Below are 14,170 nucleotides of genomic sequence, written 5' to 3' on the forward strand. Positions count from 1 at the left end.
CAACATTCGAGCAAATTAGTAGTATTTGGAAAAAGATCCGTGAGACGGTCGATCGATTCGTATCTGTAGGTGAAAAATAATATTTTTCATAAGTTGGATTAGATCACATATCTTTATCACAAAATTAATCTATTATTGAAAAATCATATATACGTTATTTTTATGAACGAGAAATTCACGGGATTTGCTAACAAAGTCATGGCATGAGTCCAAAGGACTCCAACCTCTAATCCCAGCGGAAGAAAAGTCCAATTGCAATAGAGGAAATTCCAAGAACGTAACTAAGCTGTTACAAATCAAATATCTTGTTTTTAGTATGACATCATCGATGCGTTTTTCTCGTTTTCTGAAAATGTGGGTAGGAACTAAGGATGAATTTTTGTCTCAACCGCCTTTGAAATTTTATATATTTACTTAATTTAATAAAATTGTTAAAAAAAAAAAAAAAAAAAAAACCAAATCCAACATTTGTCGTCTCGAATTAAAAATAAATTTTCATTATTTGTATGAAGTTCATCGTCTACAATTTATAATTTTTTCATTCTTCACATGTAAAGACGGCACATCGATGCTAGCTCCATGTGACCAACTAATGTGTGAACGAAACAACCTGAATTGGTCTCTGTGTGTGTGTATATATATACATATACTGTGTGTATATACAGTTGGGATGAAGAGTCATGAAATTCTTGCAATGAGTTTTGATATCACACTTCCACTTAGTCTATCACGTTCATCATGCCACACATCTCTGTCTCCTTCACCCCACATAAACAGCAAACAAACCACTTCAATTTTTTTAAAAAAAAATTGAATTTATATTATTGATTTTACCTTAAAATATAATTAACTAAAATTAAAAATGTCGATACATAATCAAGCTTCGTCTCTAATAAAAATCTGAGACAATTAGTTTCATATATTAATTGTTTTTTTTTACACAAATGACAATAAAATTCCTTAAATACTTTGACACACACGCGCACACACACACACATAATAATAATAATAATAATAATAATAATAATAAGAGTTCTGAATATATATAATGGAGAAGTTGGTGAAAAATCCCCAATCAAAACAAATCTTTGGGTTCACTCTTTACCCACAAAATCGTGGTACTATGTCATACAAAATGTGGTACACTTCATGTGAAAATGTGGTATTAAAAAAATACTCAGGAACTGAACACAAAAAAAATCGACGGCTGAAGACTGAAAACCAATTTCTCGATATAATAAGAGTTCTGAAAACTGACTGACTCCACACTACCTATCCTATAATACAAACAAATCTAAGATATGATCCCTAGCTTCTTTTCATTATCAATAATAGCGTACGGTCCAAATATTGGTATTTAGCAATACAATGTAGAAAGGACAAATCTAATTACTTGATTTTCATAATCCTTTAGAAAGTTGAAAAGTTTCACATATGATAAATATTAGTTGACTGTCAATTAAATTTTTAAACGAATTTAATTAATTAGCCAATATTGCACATATGATACATGACCAAAGTCTAGTTTATTATATACTATATATATATACGTACGGCCGGGGTTCTTGAGTTAGACTACTCTGAAGAATAATACATTTGATTTACGAGTAATAATTTTATATTAATTTGTTGTCTAATAACCTTAAATTTATTACATAATGGACGCGAAATGTCCTGATCAAGCTCCATTTTAGGAGGCACCAACAACACATTCTATGGAACTATCCGACAAACGCACCTGAGATTCTATAGAGATCATACAAATCGAGACTAAAAGAACATTATATTCGGAACATCAATCGAGATGAAATGAAGCTAATTATTTAACAGGTAGTAAACCTCAAATTACTCCCTTTTCTCGCAATTTTTTTCCCATTTTTCCATAAGAAAAGAGAAAGATTCGTGATCTTGATTAATTAGGGCAATGCACTGTACTGAGTCAAGTCAGAACTCCATGCTTGAACTCCACTCCAAGAATGGCTTGTGTTCTCATGATTATTTCCATGGCTTCCACCTGCTGCTGGAGTTGGTGTCACAGTTGCATAAGAATTATCAAAGAACCATTCAGTTGACAAGTCAACTTCTTTTCTTGAAGTTCCAATTCCATAAGAATCTTGCTTTGAACTATCAAGATTTTGGAATAAAATGGGCTGTGGTCTCTGAACACTCATTGGCACTTCAATGTTTGAAGCCAATTGGAGTGTTGTGCTGTTCACTTTCTGATTATCTTCAGCAAACAGCACGTTCAATCTCTGTTGCTGCAACTTCCAGTGAAGGTCTTGGTTTATACAACTCATTGATTCGATTGAAGATGCAAGATTGCTGCTAATGTTCAAAGTTCCCATTTCTTGAAACCCTGGAGTAGCGCTTCTGAATCCAAGTACAGGAGAATTAGCACCTGCTGAAGGGTTGAGATTAAGAAAATGGCTTGAAGAAATTGCATTAGAGCTGCTTGATATGTGTTCAAAAGATACGAACTGGTTGAAAAGACTGGGATTTGTCGAGTGGAGCCTAGGTAAATTCAAACCTCCGAGCTGAAAATCCATGGCCGGTGAAATGTTCTGAAAGAATTTCAACCCACCAATATTACCGGATGGTCCGTTTGAATCCCCCGGGACCCTTTGAGAAGACTTCAGTTTCTTGGCTTTCCGGCTGCCACCTCCGATCGGGACGTTGCGAAGGGCCCCTCCTTTGGTCCAGTACCTTCTACATGTCTTGCAGAAATGCCTAGGCTGTGTAAGGTTGTAGTTGTTGTAGTAGCAAAATTTGGTGTTGGTTGAATCGCATCTCGGGCACTTGAGAGCCGGTTCTTGAGACCGTGCCATGGTGTTTCTCCGGCCGGTGGAGCCCTGGCACTCATGTTTTCCGGCAGCTAGTGATTTGTTATCCGGCGACATGATGCAAGACTTGTGAACTAAACCCTATGCAGAAAGGAAGGTGTATAGAATAATCTGAACTTACACTAAACAAACATGTGAAGAAACAGAGAAATTAGCTAAAAATTCATGTTCCAAATGCTTGGTTTTGTACAGTTTCCTGATTTGGAGGGAAAGATGCTGATGAATTCATAATTAATTTCATGCATGGAGTTGAAAGATAAGGGGAAAATATTGTTCATTGTTTCTTGAGATCTTCATCAAGATTCAAGAATGAACAGAAAACTTTACGAGATGTGTTTGGGGGAGTTAGATCTGGTCTTGGAATGAAATAAAGTTGATTTCAAGTGTGCGCGTAGTGTGTGTGAAAGTGAGCGAGCATATCTTACCAGAAAGTTATATATACATACAAGCCATATACAGTGAAATAAGGTGGCCGGGGTGGGGTGGGGGTGGGGGTGGGGGTAGGGATATGGGAAGGTGGGGTTCTATAAAAAAGAAAAAGTACAGCAGATGATCTAATGGGGATCAGGTAGAATGGAGAGATCGATCCACACACATGTACTTGAAAAATGAAAAGAAAATAATAGAAGGAAGAAATTTTTGTTTTAGAAGAATAAACGAGTGCAACCCAAAAAATAAAAAAATAAAAAAAAGAAAGAAAAAAAAATATAGGACCACAATGCTATGAAAGTAATTGGGTGGCAACTTTCTTTCTATCACGCATGTACATATATGAGAACCATGGAAAGATTGGTTAGAATTTAATGTGCATGTGATTGTGCCCCAGAGTTTTCTACACTTTCTTCCGGATGCCAAAATTATATATTGTGTAATATCCATTTAAAAAGATCAACTATTTAAACCCTCTAATTATAATCTTATTTCCCATGAGAGAAAATTGAAATTGTGGTATTCTATATTTGTTTTTCTTGGGATTCTAGACGTCCTCAAATTAAATATCAGTCTTACTTATTTATATTTTCTTTTTTTTATAATTTTAATAATTTTTCAGCATCCATTTGTGTCACTTCAATGTCATGGCATAAAAAATGATTTAATTTGTAAAAGAGACGAAGATATATAGCGGCAAATATTGAAAAATTTGAAAATGCATGACCAAAATAAAAATAAAACAAATATAGTACCAAAATAGTACTTTTTCTCATTTCTTAGTCAATGCTATTATATTATCATTATATTATTTTTAAGCTACAATACATTAGAGACCTATAGCAAATATTTTTGGAGTTTTGTAAAAAAAAATTATAAACCAAAAATACACAAAAATAATTTATTTTTATTTATTTTAATTAAAGATATCATAAAAAACTATTTTTATATTTTTTTAATAACTATCATTTTTGAGTAAAAAATGCATTTATTTCTATCTATAAAAATAGAAAAATAATTATTATAAAAATTTATTTTTGTACATTACAAATTTCAATATAATCTCTAGATCAAAAGAACGTTGATATTATATTATATACATGTAACACATATTCACTTATGATGGTTTATTTATTGAACGTGGAATGAGAATATGACATCGAATGATGTGGTGTCGAAAACGTTCGTATTTTTTGTGTCTTATCAGTAATTTTTAATATCACATCAATATTTTAGTAAAACTATCAAAAGTCAAAATATAATTTAAATTAAATCGACCGAAACTCAAACATGACCAAAACACAAAACAAAGATGACCATTTTGAGAATAAAAAATGACATGTTAGGCTCCTTATATTTTCTTTCCTCTCAAGTATTTTGGGATGACACATTCCCTTCACCCAAGGGGCAACTCTTTAGAGTTTAGACCTCGCGCTCTTTTTACTCGATAAGACATTGAAAAACTAAAAATCCCGTCAAGTTAGTATCCAAACTATGTAATTAAGACGTACGCTCCATTAAAAAAATTCATCCGAAATAAGGCATGTAAGATTCATTCTTATTTACGGCTCTTTTCTAAAAAAAAAAAAACAAAAAACAAAAACAGACTACCAACTAAAAAATGCTTTTAATTATTCCAAAATGAAAGAGAGGTATTTAATTAAAATTTCCTGTATCTCCGTACTATTAACAGTGAAACTGGAATAAATTAATGGAACCTAGGACTAGGAGTAGTGATAATTCATGCAAGGTAAAAATTCTACGAGGGAAAGGTAAAGGTAAAGGGAAGATGGTAGAAATATATATAGGAGACAGCAGCAGATAGGTTAGTTGGTGAACCGTACCGAGCTCAGTGCATGATAGCCTCGACTCGACAGGATTCTGCATCTCTGTCTATTCTTTTTTCATCTTCAGGTGATATATATATATATATATATATATATATATATATATATATATATATATATATATATATATAATTTTTTTTTTCTACGAGAAGAGTTTCTGAGTAAATCAGTTAATTGCTCTGGCTCAAACTATATATGTGTATACATAATCATGTGTGTTATGTCTGTATATTATTATATATTTATTTGTTCAATGTACAACTTTAACTAGCTAATTAGGTATCAATTTATACATGGGAAATGCATTGAATTGATGGAGAAATGTGTAGAGAGTACAAACCCCACCTGAATATAAATAGAAAAAAGACATAGTACGATAATGGAGGGGACATAGAACCATCTGAAAATTTTTCACTTGAGATACTTACAAAATTATGGGTATGGGTATGGTATGGCTTATAACTATATAATTAATGTATCTGAGTGGAGATATTTTGGTATCATATGATACTTATGAAATTATGATCCAAATATAAGTATTTTAAAATTGAAAAATATACTTTTCTCTTTTTTTGAGTAAAATTATATAACATTCCAATCATTATAATTTTTTTTATATTTTAATATAAAAATGAATTTACCCTTAAAATTATTCTTTAGTTTAGCAAATATTAGATTAAATATATCATTGCTCATTTAATCTTATATATATATATATATATATATTGTAACGTCCCAGATTCGACGACTGTCCTCACTGTATCAAGACGAGTCTTTCCAGCGTGCTTATGTCCTCACTCACACGCACCCTGGGAAACTTCCCAGGAGGTCACCCATCCCAAAATTGCCCCAAGTCAAGCACGCTTAACTTTGGAGTTCTTATGTGATGAGCTACCGAAAAGAAGATGCACCTTCGTGATATGAGTAGTACCAATCAAATCTTTTAAGCCCTCTTCAACTGTACAGTCCATTACATTGAACAGTCTCGGAATCCCTCTCATTCTCGTGTGGGTCGGTTCATTCATGTTCCCTCCACCTAGAAGCCTGCCAGGAGCCGCTCATTGTCCGTGCAACTGATGGCACCGGCGATCACCCCCCTCCCTCTTCGGCCCCGGGCCTTACATGCCCACCAGCTTCCGCGTGGTTCGTCCCCGAACCACACCGTACTAAGAGAGGTCGGCTCTGATACCACTTGTAACGTCCCAGATTCGACGACTGTCCTCACTGTATCAAGACGGGTCTTTCCAGCGTGCTTATGTCCTCACTCACACGCACCCTGGGAAACTTCCCAGGAGGTCACCCATCCCAAAATTGCCCCAAGTCAAGCACGCTTAACTGTGGAGTTCTTATGTGATGAGCTACCGAAAAGAAGATGCACCTTCGTGATATGAGTAGTACCAATCAAATCTTTTAAGCCCTCTTCAACTGTTCAGTCCATTACATTGCCCAGTCTCGGAATCCCTCTCATTCCCGTGTGGATCGGTTCATTCATGTTCCCTTCACCTAGAAGCCTGCCAGGAGCCGCTCATTGTCCGTGCAACTGATGGCACCGGCGTTCACCCCCCGCCCTCTTCGGCCCCGGGCCTCACACACACATATATATATATATATATATATATATATATATATATATATATATATATATATATATATATATATATATATATATATATATATATATTCCGTACCTAGAGTCACACGTGATTACTCCTTCCAATTTTATTTGTATCACTATATGTTAAGTCGTCACTAGCTAGTCGATAATTTAGTATACTGTGTCATACTCACTCATACACGAGCAAATTGTTTAAAGTTGGTAAATTATTATGGTTGACATGAAAATAGAATATTCAGACAAATAATTAATAACGAATTCTATAAGAAAAAATGTACAAATTGCACGGATTCATGTAAAGAATATAATGTTTATATGAAATGAAACGAATCGTTTTTGAAATTTCTAGCTCTTCCCTTCGGAAGCTAGGTCGGACCTAAAGATTAAGTTTCCTTCCTATAATTTCTAGGATAGATATAACCAAAAGAAAAACAAAACATATATAAAAAGCGCACGTGGCACGGATCATTTGTTTTCTGGTAAGCTCGAAAGGAAGAAAAAATAGCGTAGGGATCTAATGATAATATTCTTGAGACGGCCCTTCGAAGCGAATGTAGTCATACATAACCCCAATGAATGGACCTTCGTCTCTTGATTGCTTTAGATATATCGTGTTCCTTCCATTCACCAGTTGAAACCCTGAAAATTTCACAGTATACAAAGAGTATAGTCCATGAATTCCATGTCTTGCGATTGCATTGTCCCTTCCTATTCTTCTCGTCGTAAATTGGGGCCGTCTTGAATAAGGGTTGTTCATCCTCACCTATCAATGCAAAAATTTAGTTAGATATGAAATGTAAGGTGCATGGAGAAAATTTTGTTCACAAGGTTATCTAATTAAAATATATCCCGTGTCTTTTTTGCGGATAAAATTCATCGATTTAAACATTTTCGTAAAGCAGCATTAATGTTGAAACGGGTGCCTATAAATAATCCAAGAATGGCCAGGTAACGAAATAAAAAGTTTAACTAGTTAATACTTACTTGTATTTCACCGTAATTAGCAGATGCCAGAGCAAGCCTGAGAGTATAGGTTCCTGTCCTGATCAAATTCCTTAAATCAAATGAAATTTGCCATGTGGTTGGTTTGTAGTCATGTACTCCTACTTTCCTGTAGAATAAAACTCAAAAATTGAAACAAGAAAGATCATAGATATATTACAAACAAACTTAATGGCAAAATTTGAAAGTAAAAATTACCTGTTTACATGAGCAAAAAACCAGTCTTTTCGATAATCACTAGTCCCAACGGTGTAAACGAGATCATGAGTAGGATATAAATCCGTGTATCTATCCCACAACCCATATTGCCTAAATCTGGATTCAAATACTTCGTGTTAATAAAATCAGGCCTTATCTAAAAGTACAAGCCATGTATTTGAGTGAACACTTGAAGCGGCTTTAACTTACTTTTCTGTGCCATTGATGTGTAAATTGGTCATCAGCTTTGGATTCGGATCAGGCACGAAAAACTCGGCGGCAGAACGATCCGGGATTCCTATCTCCCATAGAGTTGGACCATTTCTTGGAGGATCGTACACAATGTCACCTACTGTAGTTTGACTTCCTGAATATAAGATTTACATTTTTTAGGAATTATAAACAACACATATCAGCATTCGACTGTGGGAAAGTTGGAAGGTAAATTTTTTACCTGGTTTGATTATTACATCATGGCCATATTTGTAGTCTCCCATGATCCCTGGAACCCAACCGTACAAATTATACCTGCCTTCTCTAATGTTTCTTATTGTGAAATGTCCCTTTTCATCAGTTTGAGTCCAAAATTGATAACCCTGAGGTTTAATAGTTTGAAATTCAATTAGAAAGGAAACTTTATAATCATAGAAGTGTAGAACTCTATTGTTTATCTCATTGAGTTAGTCCAGCCGTGCCGAGTAAATTAATTACCTTGGTATCTTCTTGCCAAGATCCTACATCTCCCGGTGGTGCCAATCCGATGTATGCTGATTTCGCCGGTATAAGGCGTCTGTTAATATATCTGTCATGGATCAACAATCGACCAGAAATTGCACCCCTTTGATTGGCACGAGGGAAGTCCTTGGACGATGGGAAATCATATGGCCATTTCTTGGTCTCAATCGCCATCTAAATATCACGGCGTAAAGAAAGTGATTAATATGCTAGTATGTATGTGCCAAGCAGGGAACAACTATTACAGAAGCTTGTAACTATGCTACGAGCTAGGGGCGGGTGTCGATATATATGCGGGATATGATCATATATATTTACCTGTTGTTTGGCATCTTCCCAAAGGGAAATCGGCTTGTTTCCAGAATCAGAGTTCATATATATAAAAACCGGGCCGAAGACCTTCTTCCAGGCCTCTCCATTCCGCAATTTAACTCCGAAATTTGGACCAGCATAGTGCCCACTAAAAAATATCTGCACACATGATTTATTAGCTAGCTGGAATAATGTTGTCAAATTTTTGATCAGAAATCGACTGTTACCGTTGAGGATCCAAGACAAATACTTACAGCTAAAGATGTTGGACCGACATGAGATGTAAGATCTTGCTTGACAGGGCCACCGGCGCGAAACTCGTCGCTCGGTGTTATCACCCAAAACCCTACGCGAGGAGAGTAACTAATCCACCCGTGCACATGGCTGTCCTTACTTTCATACGAGTATTGGTACTTGTCATCCACCTACATTAATTAATATTTTTCATAAATCTCAAACTTAATTAATTATATATCAAAATTGTTCGGTGTCCGAGTTATTAAAATATGTGAATGTTTGATTATTAGTCAAGAATATCTATATCTCCCACCCCAAATTTTCTCGGGTGAGTATGTGGCACATGGTGATTTACATGACTAGTGTGGTTTGTAGGTTATTGCATTAGTCACTAGGTTTGCTCTATACACACTGAAAGGTAGCGACTTAGAATTACATTGTCATAAAAAAATGTACAATAAAATTAAACTAAATTAACCTGTCTGTTGAGAGTGGAATTGGCAGGATTTGTGAGTAAAACGGCTTCTTTATAATCAAGAACCTGGCCTCTTGTTCGATCATAATCTGTAGGCATGATCCTTTGCAAGTTGTCCGATACAGCCATGTAATGGAACCTAATAAATTAAACCATGTCATATATAACTTTGTCATATATGGAGAAAGTAGAATTGAAGTTCACGAAATCTTATCCAAGATTTATTGAGAAAATTATTACATATTTTGGTGAAGCTTAAATGCAATTCTTGCTTCATCTATATTCAAATCAGGCCATCCTTTCAAGTGCTCGAATATTGAGTATGTATAGAAACCCGAAACTCCACGCAACATTATAAATCTGCAGACAAAAAAAATTATGCTTACGATTTAATGTTTTCTGATCAAATTATAAAATAAAATTTGAATAATATGCATCGAACCTTTTGTCTATATTCAGGGGTAGTGCTTTGTCACCCAGAGAAGAATTCCACGTCTTTGTGAAGGAAACTTCAATATGATTTTTAGTTTTTGCGATAACCTTGAAATTTGTACTTTCCAATCTGCGGAATAAATGAAAAATGAGATCAAATTGTGCTTGCATGCATGCTACACCAACCTTGGAATGTTTACATTAATTAAAGTTGTATAATAACCGGGAAACTTAAAATCTTACGTTGAGAAAAAACCGTTGCGTGTCTTTGGATTACTCCATACGATGTCCCAATACCTACAATTTACAAAGTTACCAAAATTAATAAAAAAAAAATTATGAAACTATATAGCTAATACGTATTAATCGCATATATATACATACACTCACCCTCTCCGTGTTTCTTTGTAGCGATATTCGAGTACATTTTCAATCCCTCCATACCCAACCCCGGTTATCAATCCGGACGGATTCGATAACTGCAGTTTAACAATGCCGTTGTTCATCTCCACCTGCGAAAAATATATAAATTCGTAATATTTCTCAATTAAAGGTAATAAATAAAATAAAATATGCCTAATTAAACGTTTTTATTTATTACTCATTTTTTAAGAGAATTAAAAACTTTAATTACGTGATGCTTGTATATACGCAGCGTTAGTGGAAGAGACGAATCTAAAGTACCATCTGCTGTCCATCTGCAATAGCAACAGAGAAAAAATCAAATAATAATAATATTCTAATAGAAAGTCCCCATTTGATTTTTACGTTTTTTTTTTTTAAAAAATATAACTTTTATAAAAAAAAAAAATTGAAGATAAAGAATTAATATAGGTCACTTAGTACTTTATATTTATATAATTTAAAATGCTTTTTAAAAGACCGAATCATGCCCAAAGAGTTCAAATTTAGTTCCAGTACTTGGAAAATTTGAAATTAGTCTTCGTTCGACTTCTCCACAAATACGAAGAGGATTAATACGTCAAGCAAGCAAGCAAAAAAGAGAAATCAATTTGGTGGCACACCTACTATATGTATATATCCGATTCACCGATTTAGATGAAAATTAAATAATTAAACAAACTGGAAATTAATTAAGTAAATTAAATAAACCCGTTTATTCGACCAAATTAAAATTTATTATTTGCTTAATTTATTATTTGCTTAATGTCACGAAATAGTATCAACCAATTTTGTAAGAAAGATTTGTCTTTATATCTTCTATTAAAAATATATTAACTATGTCCCGAAAGTTGACTACTGACCGAAGTTATATAAGTAAGTAACTTTTCACATTCTTAACTATATATTAATAGCTAATTACTCATACTATGCGAGAATTTAATGTTACTTTTCACCTAATAAAAACTATCCCCTTGAATATATGTTTATAATAATATTTTTTATCCATAAATTATATGGTCACGATATGTAAGAAAAGCATGGCCATAATCTATAATCGAAGATAATTAAAAACAAAAAAAAAAAAAAAAAATTGGTTCATAATCTTAGTGAGGCAAACGCGAAATACGAAAAGTCAAGTGAACGAAAGATAATAAAAAAGAATATTGTAACGTAATATTATAATTAATACTAGAATTCAATCAAACTTTTAGTCATGCATGCATAACTAAGTAATAATAGTAATATATATAATAATAATAATAATAATAATAATAATAAATAAACGAGAAACAAAATAAAAAGTTCTGAAAATGCAGGTGAATAACGTACGCGTCTGGGATCTTGGCACAGTTGACAAGCAACATTATATGAAAACTTATTCCAATCCATACCAACACTAAGCGGATTACAGTTCGAAACTCCATTCTTGCCTTCATAAAACTAAACAAATTACCTGTGAATAAAAATTCATATTATTAGTTTCTTGTACACAAGACAATTGTTTGGAAATTATAGACACCATTAATTATTTAATGTATAAGTATGAACACGGATTCAAAATATTCAACCACAAAAAATACGCTATTTTGTTGAGAAAATACGCAGATTTTAAAAACTTTTGATTTGAAGTATTCTACTGGCCAACGCTAATGTGATTTGAGAAACTATACCCGTACACAAAAACTTCCGAGCAAACGGCAATAAGAAACACGACTCACCAACAAAAAAGGAGCATAAAGAAGAGAAAAAACCTTAAAATTTACGCAGAGGCGAAAAGAGAGAATCGTAGATCCAAGGTTGAAACAAATAATCAAACTCAGCTTTGTTATATGCACAAAGTCGATTATTTGTGGAGGGAGCAGTTGTATTTTATGACTACAACGTAAAGGAACCAACTTACGTTCGTCAAGAATGTCGATGTTTTAGACGAGAAAACACCCTTTTTATATGCGTAGATGATAGAGATATGTACAGATATTTTTAAATCAAAATTTAAATCAGAAAAACTATCGAGACGGTTTCATGGGTCAATTATATGATACATGTCTTATATTTGGGACACTCATGAAACACAAAAACTCTTGAGACGGTCTTATGGATCAATTTTGTGATACAGATCTTCTATTTGAGTTACTCATAAAAATTATCATTTTTTATTGTAAAATAGGCGACCGTTTCATAAGAGATATACGCATGAAAAAAATATTATTTTTTATACCAAAAATATTATTTTTTTATTGTAAATATAGATATAGTTGACCGATATCTCAAATAAAGATATGTGATATCGTCACACTCATTTTAAATATAGCCTGTAGTATAAATGGAAATTGGATAGATATCAGATGTATCATGAAGACCAGGAGTAATTTGAAGTTTTATTGGATTGTGTATCGTAGTTGTTTATGGACTTTTATAATACAAGAAATAGCGTCTATCTAATTTAAATCAGGATAAGTATTTTATGGGCAGCATTCCATTCAACCATAAAATAGTTAGAAAGCCGTGGAATATTTTTTTACTGTATTTTAAAAGACATATCATGTAAATTAATTCATAGTAGTATGATTATAATAATATTTTTGAATATGCAAGCAACTACTGATTTTTCATCTTTAAGCTTTAAATTATCTTCCAAAATTTCAAATTTAAGTTAAATTTTTCTTTTTTAAAAAAAATATTTATCGCGTGTTTTGTTTTTTTAAGAAGTGTCTTCTTTTGTTTCGGTGCGTGAAAAGGCCGAAATTTCGATTGAGATTTCGTAATATCTACGGATATCTTACTATACTATTACACTATTGCAATAGATATCCTTTAAATTTTCAATTAATTGGTGAAACTTTAGGTGAAATAATGATTATATTTTAACTTAATTCTCAGCTAAACAAAAATTATTAAGCAAATAAGTCATTTTATATGGTCTTATTTTTTTCTAATCATTAGATGTTTTCTTTTTATTTATCAAAATAGCAATCACATTTGTAAAATAATGAAATTGAAGTATTTATTGCGTTTTGGTGACTATTTGTTTACGAAAATATTATATTTTTTACATTTTTGAATTAGCTTTTTTTTTATATAAAAACAAGCCACGCGTGCACCAAAATATTAGTTTATAACAATAGTAGGGCCAAATATATTTTGTCAATATTTTCTTGAAGGGCACAAATAAATGACAAAATGTATTTAAAAACTTGGCTGAAATTTAGGACTATGAATTTATAGAGTTGATTTAAATTCGTTAATTAACCAGCTTATATATTTTAAATACAATACAGTTTATGTAAATTGTATATATATGTTGAATTATTTTATACATTTTTTAGTTGAGGAAGTGGAATATTATAATTATATCTCAAATCCGATAACTCGTTCCAAACTTAGAACATTTATAACATATGAACTACAAGTCGTCTGCTTATACATTTTTATGCAATACGATATTGGTGGATTTTTGTTCTAAGACATATCGAGCCGTTGCCGTCACTATTGATTTATTTGTCAATGTTGTTTTATATATGTGATGGGATCAAAAATCTACCTTGAGTTTGTTCTGGTGAATCAAATTCCTAGTTGATTTGACGGGCCAAGCAAAGCTTTGGTATGGATATGCACTTATGAACAAAGTTAGAGGGATGCTGAC

The 14,170-nt window shown here is 32.8% G+C and overlaps 2 protein-coding genes across 3 annotated transcripts; both read right to left on the bottom strand.

The window, feature by feature from the left end:
* Window positions 1-1,648: 1,648 nt before the first annotated feature.
* On the bottom strand, window positions 1,649-3,483 carry LOC140828228 (dof zinc finger protein DOF5.7-like). 2 transcript variants are annotated; one of them, XM_073191215.1, is made up of 2 exons: window positions 2,591-3,483; window positions 1,649-2,398 (listed from the first exon to the last, which is right to left on the bottom strand). In XM_073191215.1, exons 1-2 carry the CDS (start codon window positions 2,895-2,897, stop codon window positions 1,917-1,919), a joined length of 789 nt encoding a protein of 262 aa, XP_073047316.1. In that variant the 5' UTR covers window positions 2,898-3,483; the 3' UTR covers window positions 1,649-1,916. The 2 variants fall into 2 exon arrangements, with proteins under 2 accessions (XP_073047316.1, XP_073047315.1); XM_073191214.1 differs by having other exon boundaries at window positions 1,649-3,478.
* A 3,550-nt stretch (window positions 3,484-7,033) lies between these two features.
* On the bottom strand, window positions 7,034-12,426 carry LOC140828229 (uncharacterized). The gene is made up of 16 exons (XM_073191216.1): window positions 12,279-12,426; window positions 11,857-11,980; window positions 10,757-10,820; window positions 10,513-10,634; window positions 10,366-10,419; window positions 10,133-10,252; window positions 9,931-10,050; window positions 9,694-9,829; window positions 9,233-9,403; window positions 8,985-9,137; window positions 8,643-8,840; window positions 8,386-8,527; window positions 8,142-8,298; window positions 7,932-8,048; window positions 7,716-7,842; window positions 7,034-7,494 (listed from the first exon to the last, which is right to left on the bottom strand). Exons 2-16 carry the CDS (start codon window positions 11,961-11,963, stop codon window positions 7,246-7,248), a joined length of 2,037 nt encoding a protein of 678 aa, XP_073047317.1. The 5' UTR covers window positions 11,964-11,980; window positions 12,279-12,426; the 3' UTR covers window positions 7,034-7,245.
* Window positions 12,427-14,170: the final 1,744 nt, after the last annotated feature.

Source organism: Primulina eburnea, chromosome 3 (genome assembly GCF_022965805.1).
Source record: "Primulina eburnea isolate SZY01 chromosome 3, ASM2296580v1, whole genome shotgun sequence".
NCBI classification, from domain to species: Eukaryota; Viridiplantae; Streptophyta; class Magnoliopsida; order Lamiales; family Gesneriaceae; genus Primulina; species Primulina eburnea.